The 18,670-nt window shown below is 47.3% G+C and overlaps 1 protein-coding gene across 50 annotated transcripts in view; it reads left to right on the forward strand.

Moving 5' to 3' along the window:
- Nucleotides 1-18,670, forward strand: part of sorbs2a (sorbin and SH3 domain containing 2a) — a 133,602-nt gene that overhangs the window by 111,340 nt on the left and 3,592 nt on the right. For 13 of the 50 annotated variants that reach the window (XM_090187325.1, XM_090187326.1, XM_036933535.2 and 10 more), the window contains 14 exons: nucleotides 787-843; nucleotides 2,615-2,667; nucleotides 3,761-3,918; nucleotides 4,691-4,732; nucleotides 5,613-7,490; nucleotides 9,012-9,094; nucleotides 9,799-9,896; nucleotides 10,758-10,872; nucleotides 11,245-11,373; nucleotides 11,508-11,708; nucleotides 13,311-14,288; nucleotides 14,640-15,200; nucleotides 17,830-17,867; nucleotides 18,317-18,423. In XM_090187325.1, the coding sequence (XP_090043451.1) occupies nucleotides 787-843; nucleotides 2,615-2,667; nucleotides 3,761-3,918; nucleotides 4,691-4,732; nucleotides 5,613-7,490; nucleotides 9,012-9,094; nucleotides 9,799-9,896; nucleotides 10,758-10,872; nucleotides 11,245-11,373; nucleotides 11,508-11,708; nucleotides 13,311-14,288; nucleotides 14,640-15,200; nucleotides 17,830-17,867; nucleotides 18,317-18,423 (4,498 nt within the window). The remainder of the gene's footprint in view (nucleotides 1-786; nucleotides 844-2,614; nucleotides 2,668-3,760; nucleotides 3,919-4,690; nucleotides 4,733-5,612; nucleotides 7,491-9,011; nucleotides 9,095-9,798; nucleotides 9,897-10,757; nucleotides 10,873-11,244; nucleotides 11,374-11,507; nucleotides 11,709-13,310; nucleotides 14,289-14,639; nucleotides 15,201-17,829; nucleotides 17,868-18,316; nucleotides 18,424-18,670) is intronic. The other 37 variants (XM_090187359.1, XM_090187356.1, XM_090187357.1 and 34 more) reach the window with 10 other exon arrangements.

Consider the following 18,670-nt stretch of genomic DNA (forward strand, 5'->3'; position numbering starts at 1 on the left):
CTTTGAAATCCACGAGAGGAAGTGTACAAGTGCACACTTTGGGGGAGAAGGGCGAGATACACTGTTTGTCGGACTGTTGTTAGGTTGAGGAAATGGACTTATTCAGAATGTTCAGCTAGAAATATGCAGTCTAGAAAAGACACGACTCTGATGTCATGCAGAATAAGGAATGATCAGATTTTATATATCACATTTCTAGCTGTAATATTCTTTCTGTTGCACCCTGACCCCACCACTTGAATAAACCCAAGACAACATACTCTGAGAAAGATAGAAAAGGTTCCTTAATGCACATGACTGGAGGTTAGTTTCGAGACAGAGGGTTCCACCAATGTCATGTTTAGCTAGTCCGTCTTCACAACCGAATCACTGCTCTGTAGTGCCTTATGTCCTTAGTTCTGCTTTCTGCCTCTTGCTCCCACAATCTGTGTGTGTGTGTTGCTTTGTGGTTATGGGTTTGTAGATGTGCCTAGCAGTAGTGAGTGTGTGTTGGAGCTAACATAATGTACTAGATGTGTGTTCAAATTGGCTTAATCATTACTGCAATATGTGTTTGTGTGCATAATATGTACGTGTGTGTGTGTGTGTGTGTGTGTGTGCAGCGCGTCAAACTCGTCAGTCTTCAGTTCCTCTGTGCTCTAACGGATGTCACTTTCCTCTCTCGTTTTTTGTTGTTGTTGTTTTTTCTCCCCATGACGCCACTTCCTCTCCTCCTCCACCACCACTCCATCTTCACCACCTCCTCTTCCTCCTCCTCTTCCTCCTCACCGCTGCTTGGGGCTCAAGCCTCCTAAAAAACGTCTGGATTATAATCCAGACATCTGCCCTCGCCGGCTCACCGAGGTAAACGTTGGCATTCATGAGCATCGTGGGAATGGGAGGATTGGGTGGGAGTTAGCCTGAATAGCCTGGTTCTAGATAATTTTGTGCTGTTTTGCCAACTCCTTGTCACGCCAAACATGTTAGGCATGACTAAGGTTGCAAAATCCTGGTAACTTTCCCAAAAATTCAAAATTTTTCCAGAAATCCTGGTTGGAAGATTCCTGGAATATCGAGGGAATAAGCAGGAAATCCGGGAATCCTCTAACCAGGATCTCTGGAAACTAGTGGATTTTGGGAAAGAGACCCGGAATCTTGCAACCCTAGACACGGCAACTCCATAAGGAGTTGGCAAGAGAGTACAAACAGACTGGCAAGAGTTGAACGCAAACCTCGCTAAACAATTGTGGTCTTAGATTGCTTTATTACTAAACTCTGCGTGTTGTGTGATTTGGATGCAAACTACCAGACGTACTGTGACTGCATTTTATTAGGCTACCGTATGATTGGGGACGGTTGTCGCCATGTGTAGTACACCATAGCAGGACCTTATCATAGGGCCTCATCTTTCAGCATCCGTATCAGTCCTATGTCATTTATCAGTCAGTCATCTCTTTATTGTATCTGCATCTACAACAGCCTCTCTGCTAGTGACTCAATTCAGTGTGTTATTACTAGATGTAAACAGGGTGGTTCGAGCCCTAAATGCTGATTGGCAGTTCTAATTCAATTTGTAACCGGTTTATCATAGCTATAAGGGGGGTTGTGGCCAATATACCGCGGCGAAGGGCTGTATCCAGGCACTTCACGTTGTGTCGTACAGAAGCACAGCCCCTAGCCGTGGTATATTGGCCATGTACAGTAAGTAGCACACCTGCTCTGGCCTTATTTCTTAAATATAAGAGCATAGACAGTACTGCTCTTATGTATTTCCAATATGGATGACCGTTACACAAGACAATCTAGCTCTAATCGTGATCTCGCTCTTGTCTTATCAATTATGTCTATCAATGTGTCTCACTCTCGCTATCTCTGTTCACTATCTGTCTATCAATGTATCTCTCTCTCGCTATCTCTCACTCTCTAGTTGCTCTATTGACAGCTTATTATTGACGTGAATCTCAGGACTGTATAAATTGCTATCAACCCATGTATGTATGTATCATGTCAGATGTGAAGCTCATATTTGAGTAGGTGTCCTTTGGGATTCAATATGTATCTGCTGATCTAGGATCAGTTTTCCTGTTGGAATCAAAAATAATAAGATGATATGGACAAGGAGGACCTGATCCTAGACCAGCAAAGGGCTCAGGTCTGTATCATAGGGTAGAAATGGCTGTGCTTTATGCTTTGTTACCACATGGAGCCAATACTATGATCCAAAGAGTCCGTTTTGGGTCTTCCAGGGGCGCGTCTTCATCTCCAAGACGGAAAGCGTGATAGAGCGCCTCCCTCACGCTACCCTTTATAGTGCATCACTTCACTCATGCCCTTTCTCCCTCCTGAACGAACCCCTCAAACAGACCACGGTCAGAGATCAACAGAATCAGCGGTCGCAGCTCCCAGCGCCAACCGGTAGGCCCATTCGAGATTCCATACACACGCCATGTGGAACCTACCTCCGTCACGCCATAAGCCGGGGGATTGTTTTGAGCGTGAAGGCGCGGCGGCGGTGGAGGCGGCGTGCGAGCTGAGCATTGTGTCTCCCGCCGCCGCCACCTCCACCAGTCTTTGTTCGCGCTGCGCTCACTCTTCCTCTTCCTCTCCCTCCCTTTTGTTGTCTGCCCTCTTTCAGACGTCGCTGTACTTCACTCCCACTGCTGACCGGGTTCCAGAGAGGCCGGCGAGGTGAGTCTTCAATTCTCTCTCTCTCTTTCTTTTATTCTCTGCATTGCTCTTTCCCCCTCCTCCCTCTCGCTCTCTCCCCCTCCTCCCTCTCGCTCTCTTTCTTTCACACCAGCAGTAGGTCGTGTTGCGGCGCGGTGTCCCAAACTCTGTGTGACGGTGACTCTCCACACATACCCCCCCCTCCTCCCCAACCCTGCATACATTATCCACTCAGCCTATTGATTCTGCCCTTCAACCTTGTCCCCTTCTCTTCTCCTCCTCCTCCTCCATTCCCTTTCACAGATGCTAGGCTTAATCGGTTCTATTTGCTCTGAGTGAATGGGATGGTCGAAAAGAGGATGTCATGAATAACCCATGTTATTCATGAAAGGCTGACTGGGATTGTATTCAGTATAGTTGAAAGTCTAGTAGCCTGGTTAACCCACACTAGAAGTCTTGATCTTTTTTTTTTATTGACGAGGCAGTTAAGAACTAGATTGGGAGAGGTTTACATATAGGAAAGGCACAGCCAGTCGGCCGACCCTGGGTTCGACTCTTTCGTCCCCAGCGGTCATGTGTAGTCCGGAGTCGGGACTCTGGCGCAGGTCTAGGGCGTTTTTAAGGAACAATAGCAGTCATGCTACATCATCCTAGTGTGAATTGAATTGACGGTGAGGATGACATTTTTTTGTTCACGAGTTGGTAATGTTCAACAAATGAGCTTTGTTCTTTTAAAGCTCTATTTTACCGCTTTCTTTTGTTCCTTAAGGTTCTCTTTGTTGAACCACGAAAAGGCGGTGAACGCTATTATACCAGAGGGAATTATAACCCAGGATATTAAATGAACTGGGTCAAAGGAGCAATCTGTAATATTTCCTTGAATTGAAATGTGAATTAAGTGCGAGAGTATTTGGCATACATTTCCCATCGATGTATCTCATTCTGTTCCAAACAAAGTGGTGGGGCCGTCGTTGGGCTGAAACACAGGCCCTGTTCCAATCATTTGAAAACGTACTCCCTTAAAGTAATGACTGATTTAGAAATGATGGCTGAACAGGTGACAGACTGTGGAAGGTGGCTTTAAAACCGTGTGTTCTATCACTTTGTGTTCCAGTGCTGCCAGTGACTACAGGAAGAGGAGGAAGTCGGAGCCGTCAGGTGACCAGGGCAAGAACCAGGTCTCCCCAAAACCACCGGACCCTTACAAAGGCAGCAGCACACTGAGGAAACCTGCCATCCGCTCCTCCCCCTCCTCCCCCTCCAAAGTCAAAGGTACACACACACACACACACACACACACACAATGCAAACAGAGAAACGTATGTACACAAGCACACTCACACAATCATAGGCATATACACACACTGGATCCCTATAGAGCCTGCACCCTGAGGAAACTGGCCATGAATGAAAAACCCATAAAGGATACAGATACACACACACACACACACTCTCTCTTCCAATGTATAAGCATTCTCAAATGTGCAAACCCACACAAAAACACACTCGCACACAATCTCAATCTTAACAACCTCTCTCTTGCAGATGTACAAACGTTCATAAAAACACATACACATTCTCTGCGCTCCCTCACTCTATACCCGACAGCAATCAGACAGGACACAAGCCCACTGAGAGACTAATTTCCTCTTCTCACGCTATGCTGAGGGCCTCTTCCAGGTCAAGGAGCATCCAACCCAGTCTAAATAGCCTTGTGTTGACACTGTAAACAAACAACCATGTTCCACGAGCTAATGGGAACGTTCTAACTCAGTGTTTCTCATTCCAATTCAGGGGTTGCACATTTTTGTCCTAGCCCAGCGCTAACATAGCCAACAGAGCAAATCCGCTAGGATTCCAGGCTAGCGCTAACACTTGTCCCAAACAATCGACAAATCAACATGTAACTACGCTGTTGATTAGTCGAATGAGGTGTGTTAGTACTGGGCTGGAGCAAAAAACCCCATCGGGATCCCCCCAGGAATGGATTGGGAAACAAAGTCTGTTGTGTAGTGTTGTCTAATTACGCTCATTATGTCCACAGGTTTCCTGTCTCATAGTGGGGTGACCACAGAAAAGATTAGCGGTACTGTTTTGTCATCTTTTGGTTGTCTGCCTTTGTCAGTTGTACATCTGTCCCTGTTGCATGTACACTGACAAAACATTTAAGAACACCTTCCTAACATTGAGTTGCAGCCTCCCTTTTTTGTCCTCAGAACAGCCTCAAATGGTCGGGAACGGACTCTACAGGGTGTTGAAAGTGTTCCACAGGGATGCTGGCCCATGTTGACTCCAATGCTTCCCACAGTTGTGTCAAGTTGACTGAATGTCCTTTGGGCGGTGGACCATTCTTGATACACACGGGGAAAATGTTGAGTGTGAAAAACCCAGCAGCGTTGCAGTTCTTGAAACAAACCGATGCTCCTGGCACCTACTACCATACCTCTTTCAAAGGCACTTAAATATTTTGTCTTGCCCATTCACCCTCTGAATGGCAAACACACACAATCCATGTCTCATAAAAATCCTTCTTTAACCTGTCTCCTCCCCTTCATCTACCCTGAAGTGGATTTAATGAGTGACATCAGTAAGTGATCATAGTTTTCACCTGGTCAGTCTATGTCATGGAAAGAGCAGGTGTTCTTAATGTTTTGTACACTCAGTGTATAGTATATTGTGAAAAGGATGAGAGAGGTGTAAATGTAAATCTCTCCACCATTGTCCTCTGTGTTTGACACAATGGTACTGATGTTCAAGTGCTCCATTTTAGCTTCACTCTCGTTCTCACCCTCTCTCCACCATTGCATGATGAAGGCTACAGTATGTTCAAGTGTTCTGTTATAGCCTCTATATTTCTCCTTCTGTATTTCTTTATCTCTGTATTCCTCTCTCTCTCTGCGTGGTTAATATCCTCCTCCTCTTTTCCTCTCTACCACGCTGCTCTGGTTTATGGGATCGTCTGAAAGGTGGGGACACGTGCGAAATGACCTACTCCCCCCGTTTGAGCTCTTCCCCGGGCCCGTACCTCCGCTCCCCTCTCTCCCCCATGCCCTCCAACCTCGCCCACCGTCGCTACGACGACGATGCCAACCCGGGGGCAGCCTCTTCGCCCTCCTCGCCCCTCAAGCGCGCCATCTGCTTCAAGAACGGCTGGCAGACGCTGCGGCAGGACGCCGAGACATGGAGCAGCACAGAAGACGCACCGCCCTCGCCCGCAAAGCTGAAGTCGCGTAGCTGCGACAACCTGCTCAACGACGGGCACCCAGGGGGCCCCGGCGGGCACAAGGCTACCCGTTCGGAGAGCGCCGGGTCACTGGTATTCGACAACCCATTGGGGCAAACCGCATCGTCCTCTACTCGCTCCTTGCCTCGCCCGCACCGGCGACGTGCCCACGACGCGCCAGGCTTCCTGAAGCTCTACCGCAAGATGCACCACATCGACCGCGCCCAGCTGCTACCCTCTGACGTCATCCGCTCGGTCCGTGCACGCATCCTGGAGCTGGAGCGCCAGCCGCACCTCTTCCCCCGAAAACTCTCCCCCTGGGGGCCGTCGTGGGGCCTGGAGGTCCCTCGCGATACGGTGCCAATGCGCATCTCCACGTACGAGCAACTCATCCAGAAGTCCAAGTCCATGCCTGACTTGGGAGATAGCGAGGTCCCATCTGGCGCAACCACGCCCGGCGGGTCATCGTCCCGTGCCAGTAGTAGCGGGGGAGGAGGCGGCGGGGGTAGGGAGACACCCGGGTACCCCAAACGCCGTTTCTCCATTGAGTCTCTGTTAGAAGAAGACATTAACAATGGGAATGGTAACGGGACGTCCCATCACACTTTTGACCACCATCACGCTCACCAGGGTGCAAGGAACCCGCCCGAGGGTCAGCCCCGCCTCGCTCTAGACCCCCACCACCGCGATTTCCCCGACCCCCTCGTTTATCGACGCGCCACTGTCCCAGGGGCCGAGTACTCTGAGTCAGAGCAGGATGCAGCCGCCTCGGACCTCAGTGACTTTGTCCAAGTCGAAGGATCCTCTTTCTGCAGCGAGAGCGACTTCGACCACTGCTCGCTCACCTCGTCAGTCGAGAGCTTCTACGGCCCCTCCTCCCACCACCACCTTCGACACCACCACAGCCACAGCCACCACAACCCCAGTCATCAGTCTCTCGGTCAGGGTCAGGGCTACCAGCACCGTCACCTCATCAGCTCGTGTAAAGGACACTGCCCGGCCTCCAACACTCGCTTTACCACTATGCTGCGCCACGAGCGGGAGCGGGCCCGCCAGGAGCTCCGGCAGAAACCCCCCCAGGCACAGCAAACCAGACACGGGGGAAGGGGAGGGAGCGGAGGGGACCACCATGCCCTACCCCCCTCGTCCCAAGCAGCCCAAACCCAGCAGGGGATGTCCAAACTGGCCTTCCTCATCAGTCCCGTGCCTTTCCGAAGGAAAAAGGGTGATTCTCCACCCACTTCGAGAAGGAGTAGTGGAGGTCGAAGTACCAGGCCCAAGTCTAAAGAAGCCGTCTATGAAGCTTTGGATGCGGCCTTGAGGGATATCTACGAACACATCCAAGCGGAGCGAGGCCGGAGCGGCGCTAGGCTACCAGACGATAGCATCCTCCGGAGGCTACTGGCTGAGATCCTCCCGGATGTGCCCGAGAGGAGCTCCTCGTTGCAGGGACTGAGGGGGAGCCGCAAGGGGGGTCCCTCCTCAAGCTCCTCGTACCCCGACGGGAGTCCCACGGGGTACAGCTCGTCACCGCGGCTACAGTCGCCGCTAAGTACCTCTTACAGTCTCCATACAGATGCCTCCAATAACAACGACTTTGGAGAGGAGCCAGGCAACGCAGGTGGAGCATGCACACACATATATATATATATATATATATATATACACACACTTGTACTACAAACACACGCACACACACCAGCCCTCAGTCCATCATCTCCCTCCTCGACTCTCCCCAGCACTGCCTGACTGTGACCACCTCCCCTCCTACCAGTCACTGTGCTTCAGCAACGGGCCAATGAACAGAGCTGAGGTTAAAGAAGCCCTGTTCCTATTGGCTCATCCTCAAGACACCCAGGGACCGCATGCTTCCTCTTCATTCCCTTTATATGGTTAAAGGATTGTGTTGTTTACTGAGATGTATGTTGTGTTATTGTCGGCATTTCTCTTTTTGCTGCTTGTTTCCCAGTTGTTTTTGGTGTATTGTTTCACTCCCCTTCAGTACCTTGTTATGTTGAACCACTTGCATTTATGATTTTGTCAGGGATGGTTTATCAATTGGATGAATATATTTTTAGGAATGTACAGCGAGCTCAGTGTTGGGGCAGTGACACCATTGTTGATTTGGCTCTGTACTCCAGCAAGTGTACACTTTGGATTTGAAATGATACAATGACTATGAGTTTAATCCTTAAGAGTCTCAAAAGTCACCCGTTCGTCAATCTAAGTAACATAATAAAAGAATCCCAGTCGAAATCCGTCGGCTTAAGCTAGCGATATTGCACGGGCTGCGTCTCAATCCACCGCATCCTCCTACGGTGGCCTTCTGCAGTGGAAGGTGGCCGAGCTACAGCGGTGTTTGTCAGACCATGAGACATCCCGATATGGACGGTTTATCAATTGGATTTCGTTATTTTTTGGGAATACGGTGAGCTCCAAAATGATTGGGACAAAACAACAACAACAATTGTCAATGTCCCAATACTTTTGGAGCTCACTGTATGCGCTTGCTAGTATGAATGACTTCTCCTTCTGTGCTCTTCTGTTCAAATGTTCTGTTCTCGTTTTGTGACGTGGGCATACTTTTCCTTTTAATCATACTGTGCTACACTATCCGAACCATGTGTTTTCCCTGAAATGGAAATAAAATGCATTTTAATTTATTATAATTTTATTTTGTCATTTCCTGCCCGACACTCATTTCCTGGATGACATCACTACCCTGAATGACATCATCACCCATTGTGTAAACCAACGTGGTTTACTCAGGGAGGCGCAACGCTACAGAACGCTAAGACACAGATTATATTGACTAGAACAGACATTCCTCTTTTGATCATGGAGAATAGACAATTGTGTCAGCTCTATTATATTGCATTTCCACCTGCAACGTTCTGCACATTTCACCCTTCTGAATCCTCCCATGGGAAATGTAACAGATAAAGCCAACATGATATTCTGCATAAAAGACGATCATGTCAGTTTCTGCACAATGCATTTCTATCTGAGCACACTGTAACGGTTTCGCCCTTCTGAACATGCCTCCTGGCGTCGCTGTGCACGTGTCGGCCCATCGCCATGGCAACACTGTTTTGTTGACCCTTATGATAACCCTTGACCCCTGTGCTGTTCCCCCTCACAGAGCAGGATGCCTCCAGGGGGTACAACACAACCACCAGCGACGGGGGAGGGGGGCAGACCAGACGAGCCACCCCGGACAGAGAGGTAGCCAAACCAGAACTTTGATTTTCCAGACTAACTTTGATGATGAATGAGACTAGCTAAACCAGTACATCCCAGTGTTTCCCATAGTTGACTTATTTTGCAGGCGGGGCGCATTAAATCCGCAACATTTTCAATTGCAATCATTTGAAGCCACATTCTTTTAGGTGGGGTCCAAAGAGCTAGACACCCCGTCTATTCAATGCAAAGGGAAACACTGGTACTCCTATTTAGAAGATGTATTTTATTTTTAGCAGGCTATTACAAAGTACTACTGGTTTTCTTCTCTACCTAGTACTTGATTGATTCAAATAGAATAATTTCACTGTCCTGATAAGCTTTACATTTCAACATAATTGTATCATATCTAGTAACACATAGCTGCTCTCTTTCTCTTTACCTCGCTCGCTCTCTCTCCCTCTTTACCTCTGTCTTATCTCTCTCGCTCTCTCTCTTTATCTCGCTCTCTCTCTCTCTTTATCTCTCTCTCTCTTTATCTCTCTCTCTCTCTTTATCTCTCTCGCTCTCTCTCTCTTTATCTCTCTCGCTCTCTCTCTCTTTATCTCTCTCGCTCTCTCTCTCTCGCTCTCTTTATCTCGCTCTCTCTCTTTATATCTCTCTCTCTATCTCCTCTCGCTTTCTCTCTCTTTATATCTCTTTATCTATCGCTCTCTCTTTATACATCACTCTCTCACTCATCTTCATAGGTCTCCCATAAGCAGATGACCCAACTCATTCTCTTCTCTCTCCTCCATCAGAAACAGCCTGCCAGAGCTATATATGACTTTAAGGCACAGACCGCTAAGTGAGTAAAGTGACTGAATGCAATGAAATGCGTGTGTGGAGGGGAGATACAGGGACCTCGGTATGTGCTGCACTGGTTTGCAAGCAAGTAGGCTGGGCATGCACAACGCTTGAAACAGACAGCCCGCTTTTCTTTGAGGGGCCCAAGGTTAACCTCAGTTATGGGCAATAGCCTCATTCATTATCTCCAGCCCATTCCAGTGTCTACAGGTGAAAACTGTGATTATGATATATTTTATCAGAATCAGTTTTCTAGGACTCTTCCTCCTTATGTTGTTTTTTTTACTAGGGAACGTAGAAAATGGCTTTGTTCCCATACTATAGACACTGGTATGGTGCAGTGGGTAATGCATTTTAGGTTTAAAAAGCAGTGACTTGCTTACCTTCACATCCGCCTGCTTAATCATTTCCCTACCTTGAAAGGCGTGCATGGACGATTGTTGCCCCCCATTGCTCTTCATACTAAAATGGTGCTTGGCTAGTCTCTCTAGACATTGAGGTTGCCTCCCACAATGTTCCGGCTTAACACGCCTAGATTCTGGGCTTCAGACTAGTGCCTGGCTGGTTAACAATGTCACATGGATGATTCCAGTGACTTAATGTTTGTACCCTTTGAACACAGTGCTGCCAACACCAGGGTTTTGGGTTTGATCCCTGCACGGGCCACATATAGTCAATACATGTCATTGGTAGCCGGTTTTCCAAACACGGACCAAGCCCAGTCCTGGACTGAAAAGCAATTTCAGTAGAGATTCTCCATTGAGCGTGCCTTTTGTAGTTCAGGACTGCTCCATCTGGGAAACGGGCCCATAGAGACTGGTGTTTGGGGGTTATAAGAAGCATCTTGTGACCGTTGTTTCAGAGAGCTGACGTTCAAGAAGGGCGACGCGGTGAACATCATCAGACAGATCGACAGCAACTGGTACGAGGGGGAGCACCGCGGACGACTGGGCATCTTCCCCATCTCCTACATAGAGGTAGAGCACATTGAGTGTGTATGAGGTGAAGGGAAAGGGGGATACCTAGTCAGTTGCACAACTGAATGCTTTCAACCGAAATGTCTTCCGCACTTAATCCAACCCCTCTGAATCAGAGGAGAGAGAGAGGAGTTGTTGGGGGTTAACGGCCTTGCCGTCCCAGGGGATTTGAACCAGTGACCTTTCGGTTACTGGCCCAACACTCTAAACAGCTAGGCTACCTGCCGTGTGTGTGTGTGTTTCAGATGATGATGATTATGTTGTGTGAATGTCTAGGTGTGTGTGTGTTGTCACCACCCAGCTTTGTGTGCAGTTTAATTGATTACTTCTTGGACCTATATCTCCCCACTCTCTCCACACACACACACACAGAAGATGCCGTTGCCAGATAAGCAGCAGCCGATTAGGCCTCCTCCACCAGCACACGTCAGAGAGATCGGGGAGGGGGTGGCCCGTTACAATTTCAACGCTGACACAAACGTGGAGCTGTCCCTCCGCAAGGTAAGGTGTGTGTGTGTGTACACGAATTTGTGCGTGTGTGTTGGTGTGATTGTGCATTAGTCAATGCGCATGTCTGTTCACTGACGTGTCTTCATTTCCGTGTGTGTCTGCCTGTGTGTGTGTATAATCTGCAGGGTGAGAGGGTAGTCTTGCTGAGACAGGTGGACCAGAACTGGTACGAGGGGAACATCCCAGACACCACCAAGCAGGGCATCTTCCCTGTGGCCTACATAGACATCGTCAAACGCTCGCCCTCCAAGAGCCCCGCCCCCTCCCACCACCCAGACCCACACGGCTACCCCAGCAACAGGACACAGGGCTCCACGCCCACCAAGGTAGGGACAGAAGAAGAAGAATATTGTATTAGTCCACACAAGACTTAGTCCAAACTGGAGTAAGCCAATAGTGACAGTCTGTTGTTTTTTATGTCAGTGAGCAGCAAGTTTCCCCGCTGTGTATAATGATGTCATTTCACTGAAACTACCGTTAAGTCTTAGGGTGAGTTGCACCAACATGGATTATCTGGGTTAAATCAAGCTTTATCTATTCATCTTGTTACACCACATTTTAAACCTAGTTTTTAAATGAATCCTAGGTGAATGAAATCCTTCCTCTAATCTAAATGTAGTTTTCACTTTAAACCTAGATTAAAATGGCCCAGGTGTCTTCCTTCTTTTTGACAGTGGTGTTGTCTGTCTTTTTATCCTCCACTACGTTGCTAAATTCCTCCTTCAGCTCCGACAAGAGGTTTTTCTTTCATAAGAGGAGAAATGTGAACTTCTTTGACGTGCCAGGATCAGGTGACTAGCGGACAAATAATAAAAGGCTAAATAACGTTAAGTAATGACAATAATATACATGATATTGTACGCTAGCTAGCTTGGTTCATAAACTGGCTAGCTGCAGTAGCTAACAAATTAGTTTTCTGTCTAGTACTGGCAAATAAAGGATTTTATTTCAAATCAGCCAAGCCGTGAGAACCTTTCAGTGATGGAGCTACAGTAGTTCTAACGTTACATTGTTTATTTTATCCGGGAACAGCAACTTTGTGGCCTCATTTGTGGCTAGCTACTTCGTTTTCAATTCACGAAATACCTTGTATATTGGTGTAACACGTCACTAATCATAGTTTAAAACCTTTTAATGATAGATTTACTGATCCAGATTTAAAATGAAGTGGTGCAACACATTCTCTGATTAATTATAAACCTAGATTTACAAAACCTAGATTAGCTCTAACCCTAGGTGAATTTAAACCATGTTGGTGCAACCCACCCTTAATCAATCAACCCCCCCCAAAAAAAATATATATAAAGCCCTTTTTACATCAGCAGTTGTCACAGTGCTTTAAAGATATCCAGCCTAAAACTCAAGCAAGTCTCGTCACTTGCATGGTTTCCTCTTTCTGGATGTTGTGTAAAGCTTTTCCTAAGCGCTGTAAATGCGTTAGGGATCCTACTACCTCCCCTTTAAGAAACCTACATGTGTACCATGCTGTCTCAAGTGGCTGTCGACATGCTATGGCTTAAAGAGGAAGTCCTGTCCACGCAGAGTGATAGCATTTCAATGCCTAGTAGAGGTTTTGAGCGTGGAAGACAGTCTCTCCTTGTCCATAGACTGCTTTCACAGTAAGGAAACAAAATATGTCAAATCTCTGTACTATCCCTTTAACGGAGAGGCTTCACACAACTCGACCCAGATGCATTTAGAACATTTGAGCCTGGTGAAGTAAGTGTGTGTGTGTTCGTGCGAGAGAATGAAATGAGATGGAGAGAGGGTACTGTTGGGTTTGGATGGCAGGGGAGAATGAGTGTGGATGGGTTTGTGTGCATCTCCTCTTTCCCTCAGTCCCTCACACCTCTCCACTCCTGGTGTGTAAGTCTCCGCTTTTTTATCCCCCCCCTCCTCTCTCTCTCTCTTTCTCTCTCCCTCCGGAGCCATTCAACAGAACTCCCACCCCCCCTTCCCTCCATCACCACCACCATCCTCGCTCCACGCCCCCCTCCCCCCACACCCCTCCTCCTCCCGTGAAGACCCTCTGTCTGCAGGCCGTCACCAGCGAGTGGCTCTCCCTCACCCTCAGCCCCCCCTCCTCCGATACCCCCATACCACCCACGCCGCCCCCCTTCCCCCCAAGCCTCCTCCCTTTCCTGGAAGATCAAGAACGGAGGGCCACCCCTCCCGCGCCACCCAAACGAGGGCTCACCCCTCCGCCACGAAATGCATCCAGTTGTCTCGCCTCCTCCCGCCCGGCTGTCAAGCAGTGGCTGTTTGACTTAGACTCCCCCCCCTCAGCCCCTCCTTTCTCTCCACCCCCTCCTCCTGACTCCTCCTCTCCCTCCGCCTCCCCCGTGCCCGACTCCTTCCTGGGATACCTCGAAGAGAGGGGCCTAAGAGACAGTGAACAGAACAAACCACTGTCCCTAGCAGGCAGAGGGGGGTTCTTCTGCACTGAACCCGAGCCGGGGGACACGCCCGCAGATTTGTTGCTGTGGTACAGGCCAAGTGTTCCGCCAGTATCCTTAGAACTAGAAACGGAACCCCCCCCTCTTCAGCAGCAAGTGGAAGATCCCTATGATCAGTTGTTGTCTATGATCCTGGATCAGCCCATGTGTGACGAAGATGGAGGGGAGATTCTCAAGCCGGCCGTGGCACTGACCAACAAATCACAGAGCAGGGTTAGGCTAGAGTCAGAGTTTCATAAGCCTGTGACTATGCAGCCCCTGTCCATCACGCAGGACAGCCAATCAAAAAGGGTGAATAGGCGGACGGCAGGGTCTCAGAGGCCGATGACGTTGTACATTGAGGAAGAGGAGGAAGCTATAGGAGGGGAAGAAGAGGAGAAGGAAGAAGAAAGGAACATTGATGTAGACTGTGGTACTGTAACTGTCCACAGAGAGGGGCTGAAAACAGAGGTAGCGCATGATGTGTGGACCAGGTTTCAGACTCAGTTGAAGCATACACACATGCTTGCTAACACCTAACCCGAGCCAATTCCAAACAGTTTTACACAGTTTGATAATAAAGTAAGATGTACTTATTATAATGAAAAATACAGGATTAACCAGGGCTTTGGTAAATTTGGATATATGGATTGAAATGGAATTGACCCTAACCCCCGTAGTTTCACATCATGCCTTTTCTGGATCGTTTTACTTGATTATGCAGAGTAATGCTTCGATACTGAACCTACATTTTGGAATGTTGATTCAGCTCGAGGTTTGACGCTGGGTGTGATTGGTGTCACATTTTCCTTCCCTTCCCAGGCTGATGTCTATCCGACCCGCTGTCACAGCACTTTGTGCAACCCGGCACAGTTGGAACCCATCACCCTCCTCCCTCCCCCTGTCTCTCCTCCCTCCTCACCATCCCCCGCTTTTTACTCTGCCTCACAACCAGCTGAAGCCCTGGCTATGCCTTCTTCCTCTCCACTGTCCCATCTTCCTACCCCTCCCCCAATTCCCCTCTCCTCCTCGCAACAGATTGTGCCACCCTGCTCTCCTCCCCCCACTTCCCTCATCTCTACCTCCTACCTCTCTTCTCCTTCACCCTCTTCTCCCCTTCTCATCTCTCCGCCTCTCACGACCTCACCCCTCCCTGCCTCCCGCCCATCCTCTACTCCTCCTCCCCCCACCCCTCCCTCTTCCTCCCTTTTGGCCTCACGTCAAGCCCTGGTCTCCCCTCCTCCTCTCCAACCCTCTCCTCCAACCTCCCCCATCCCTGACACACAACACTCGCTCCCATCCTCCCCTCCACCCTCTTTTCCTCCTCTCCCTCTCTCCCCTCCACTTGTACCCTTTCCAGAACCTAGGTCTCCTAAGATCAAGGTAAAAGACACTGCAGGTGCTCTTATTGCGTTATACAAAATTATAAGAAAAGCTAACTAAAATTAACCCTGACGGACTGTGTGTGTTGTGCCCTAATTAATCTGTATTAATCACCTGTTGGACCAGTGAAGTGTGTTGTGCGGCTGTGTGATGACAATGCGTGAATTAGCAGCATGTTGGACGCCTGGTTGCAGATGCCCATATGCTCAGTGTATGCCAGTATTAATGAGAGAGCACCAGTGTGTTTACCCAGGCTAGCTTCTTTTAGATGTATTGTGTGTAGCCTATAAGAGGTGTATAAATCACCTATACAGTATAAACTATGTACAGTTGATGTCGGCCGTTTACATACACTTAGGTTGGAGTCATTAAAACTCGTTTTTCAACCACTCCATAAATTTCTTGTTAACAAACTATGGTTTTGGAAAGTCTGTTGTGTCATGCACAAAGTAGATGTCCTAAGTAATTTTTCCAACAATTGTTTACAGACAGATTATTTCACTTATAATTAGAGGTCGACCGATTATGATTTTTCAACGCCAATACCGATACTGATTATTGGAGGACAAAAAAAGCCGGAGCCAATTTATTTAATTTTTACATGTATTTTTGTATTTTTATTTGTAATAATGACAATTACAACAATACTGAATGAACACTTATTTTAACTTAATATAATACATCAATAAAATCAATTTAGCCTCAAGTAAATAATGAAACATGTTCAATTTGGTTTAAATAATGCAAAAACAAAGTGTTGGAGAAGAAAGTAAAAGTGCAATATTTGCCATGTAAAAAAGCTAACGTTTCAGTTCCTTGCTCAGAACATGAGAACATATGAAAGCTGGTGGCTCCTTTTAACATGAGTCTTCAATATTCCCAGGTAAGAAGTTTTAGGTTGTAGTTATTATAGGAATTATAGGACTATTTCTCTCTATACCATTTGTATTTCTTATACCTTTGGATGTTCTTATAGGCACTTTAGTATTGCCAGTGTAACAGTATAGCTTCCGTACCTCTCCTCGCTCCTACCTGGGCTCGAACCAGGAACACATCGACAACAGCACCCTCGAAGCAGCGTTACCCATGAAGGTACCATGTTCATCTGTACAAACAATTGTACGCAAGGATAAACACCATGGGACCACGCAGCCGTCACACCGCTCAGGAAGGAGACACATTCAGTCTCCTAGATATGAACGCACTTTGGTGGGAAAAGTGCAAATCAATCCCAGAACAACAGCAAAGGACCTTGTGAAGATGCTGGAGGAAACAGGTACAAAATTATCTATATCCTCAGTAAAACAAATCCTATATCGACATAACCAGAAAGGCCTCTCAGCAAGGAAGAAGCCACTGCTCCAAAACCGCCATAAAAAAGCCAGACTACAGTTTGCAACTGCACAATGGGACAATGGAGAAATGTCCTCTGGTCTGATGAAACAAAAATATAACTGTTTGACCATAATGACCATTGCTATGTTTGGAGTCAAGGTAAGTCAAAGTCAAGGTATTGGAGTGGCCATCACAAAGCCCTGACCTCAATCCCATAGAAAAGTTGTGGGCAGAACTGAAAAAGCGTGTGCGAGCAAGGAGGCCTACAAACCTGACTCCGTTACACCAGCCCTGTCAGGAGTAATGGGCCAAAATTTACCCAACTTATTGTGGGAAGCTTGTGGAAGGCTACCTGAAATGTTTGACCCAGGTTAAACAATTGTAAAGGCAATGCTACCAAATACTAATTGAGTGTATGTAAACTTCTGACCCACTGGGAATGTGATGAAAGAAATAAAAGCTGAAATAAGTAATTCTCTCAACTATTATTCTGCCATTTCACATTCTTAAAATAAAGTGGTGATCCTAACTGATCTAAGACAGGGCTTTTTTACTATGATTAAATGTCAGGAATTGTGAATAACTGAGTTTAAATGTATTTGGCTAAGGTGTATGTAAACTTACGACTTCAACTGTATGCCTTTGTATACATGGGAAGACAGCCCTTGCATACGAGTGCTCAGGAGTTTGCAACTGAAGTGTTTTTGTATCAAATTACAATGTACTCCCTATATAATGCACTAACCTTTAACTTTGTAAAAATATTTGTGCATTATATAGGGAATAGGGTGTCCTTTGGGACAATACCAGTGATTCTCTGTGGTCAAAATGGCTGCTCTTGTTCTTTCTGAAAATGGAGGCTGACGGCCGTCTGTCTTGTTGTTGTGTCGCATTTCTGGTTCTCAGCCTCCTTTTAAGCACGACCTCCTCGCGGTCGATGGTAAACCCTCCCGTAGCCCCGTCAGGACCCGAAAGGTCCTGTATGTCACCTGTTAGAGGTCAAAGGGTAGGGGCGTGACACTAGCAGCTGTGCATTGTGGGGAACGTAATCTTTGTTCTCTAATAATACCCTGTTAGTTACCCCAGGATTTCAGTGCATGATATTGTTTGACTACATTGTAGTGCATTTTCTTCTTTGTAGGGGATTGAGCTTTGAGATTTGGTGTGTTTTTGTTAGTGGATTTGGGGGTTTATTGAATTTGGATAAGTGTGACTCTCAAAGCAGTGGATTTATATCACCATATCAACTATTTGTCAAACTACTTATCTCTCTCTCTCTGTGTCTCTCCCTCAGAGGTTTGTGCAGGATTTGCTCCATGGTGGAGGAGACCCGTAAGTAACAGTAGAATCTCAATCATCGTCATCATTGTGTGGGTTATATTTCCATGGTTGTGGCCCCATCGGTTGTTCTAGTAATCAGCAATATCTTCAGCAATATCATCACAGATGTCCTACATTTACATGCATTTCATTTGGAGTCTGACATTATCTGTCAGCATAACCTCCTAAATACTTTTACAATCAGCATTATCATCAACATACATGTTCCTGTTATTTTCACTGTTATTCAGAGCAATTAGGGCTAAGTGCCTTGCTCAAGGGCAACGCGGCAGATCTTTCACCTAGTCCGCTCTGGGATTCGAACCAGCAACCTTTCGGTTACTGGCCCAATGCTCTTAGCCGCTAGGCTACCTGCCTACATCAACATCCACCATCAATAATTATCTCATCACAAAGCCATAGCGGCGTGGGCCATGTTTCTCACACATCCCTGGTTCCAGGTTCCAGGCCCTGTACAACTATCTGCCCCGTAACGAGGATGAGCTGGAGCTGAAGGAGGGGGACGTCGTGGACGTCATGGAGAAGTGTGACGACGGCTGGTTTGTCGGTAAGAGAGGAGAATAAAGGCGTCAACCTTTCCTCACAGAATCACCGTACTTGATTGTTGAAAAGCTAAGCTGTTGTTGAAAAGCTAAGCTGTTCTCTATCCAGTCATGACAGAAGATCGGAAATAGTTTTGACGGGTGCAGCGCTCTGGTAGGCTGTAGTAGAGGGTTCTCCAACCCTGTTCCTGGAGAGCTATCCTCCTGTAGGTTTTTGCTCCAACCCCAATTGTAACTAACCTGATTCATCTC

The sequence above is a fragment of the Oncorhynchus mykiss genome, chromosome 10 (genome assembly GCF_057628025.1).
Source record: "Oncorhynchus mykiss isolate SJ-2025 chromosome 10, ASM5762802v1, whole genome shotgun sequence".
Taxonomy (NCBI): Eukaryota; Metazoa; Chordata; class Actinopteri; order Salmoniformes; family Salmonidae; genus Oncorhynchus; species Oncorhynchus mykiss.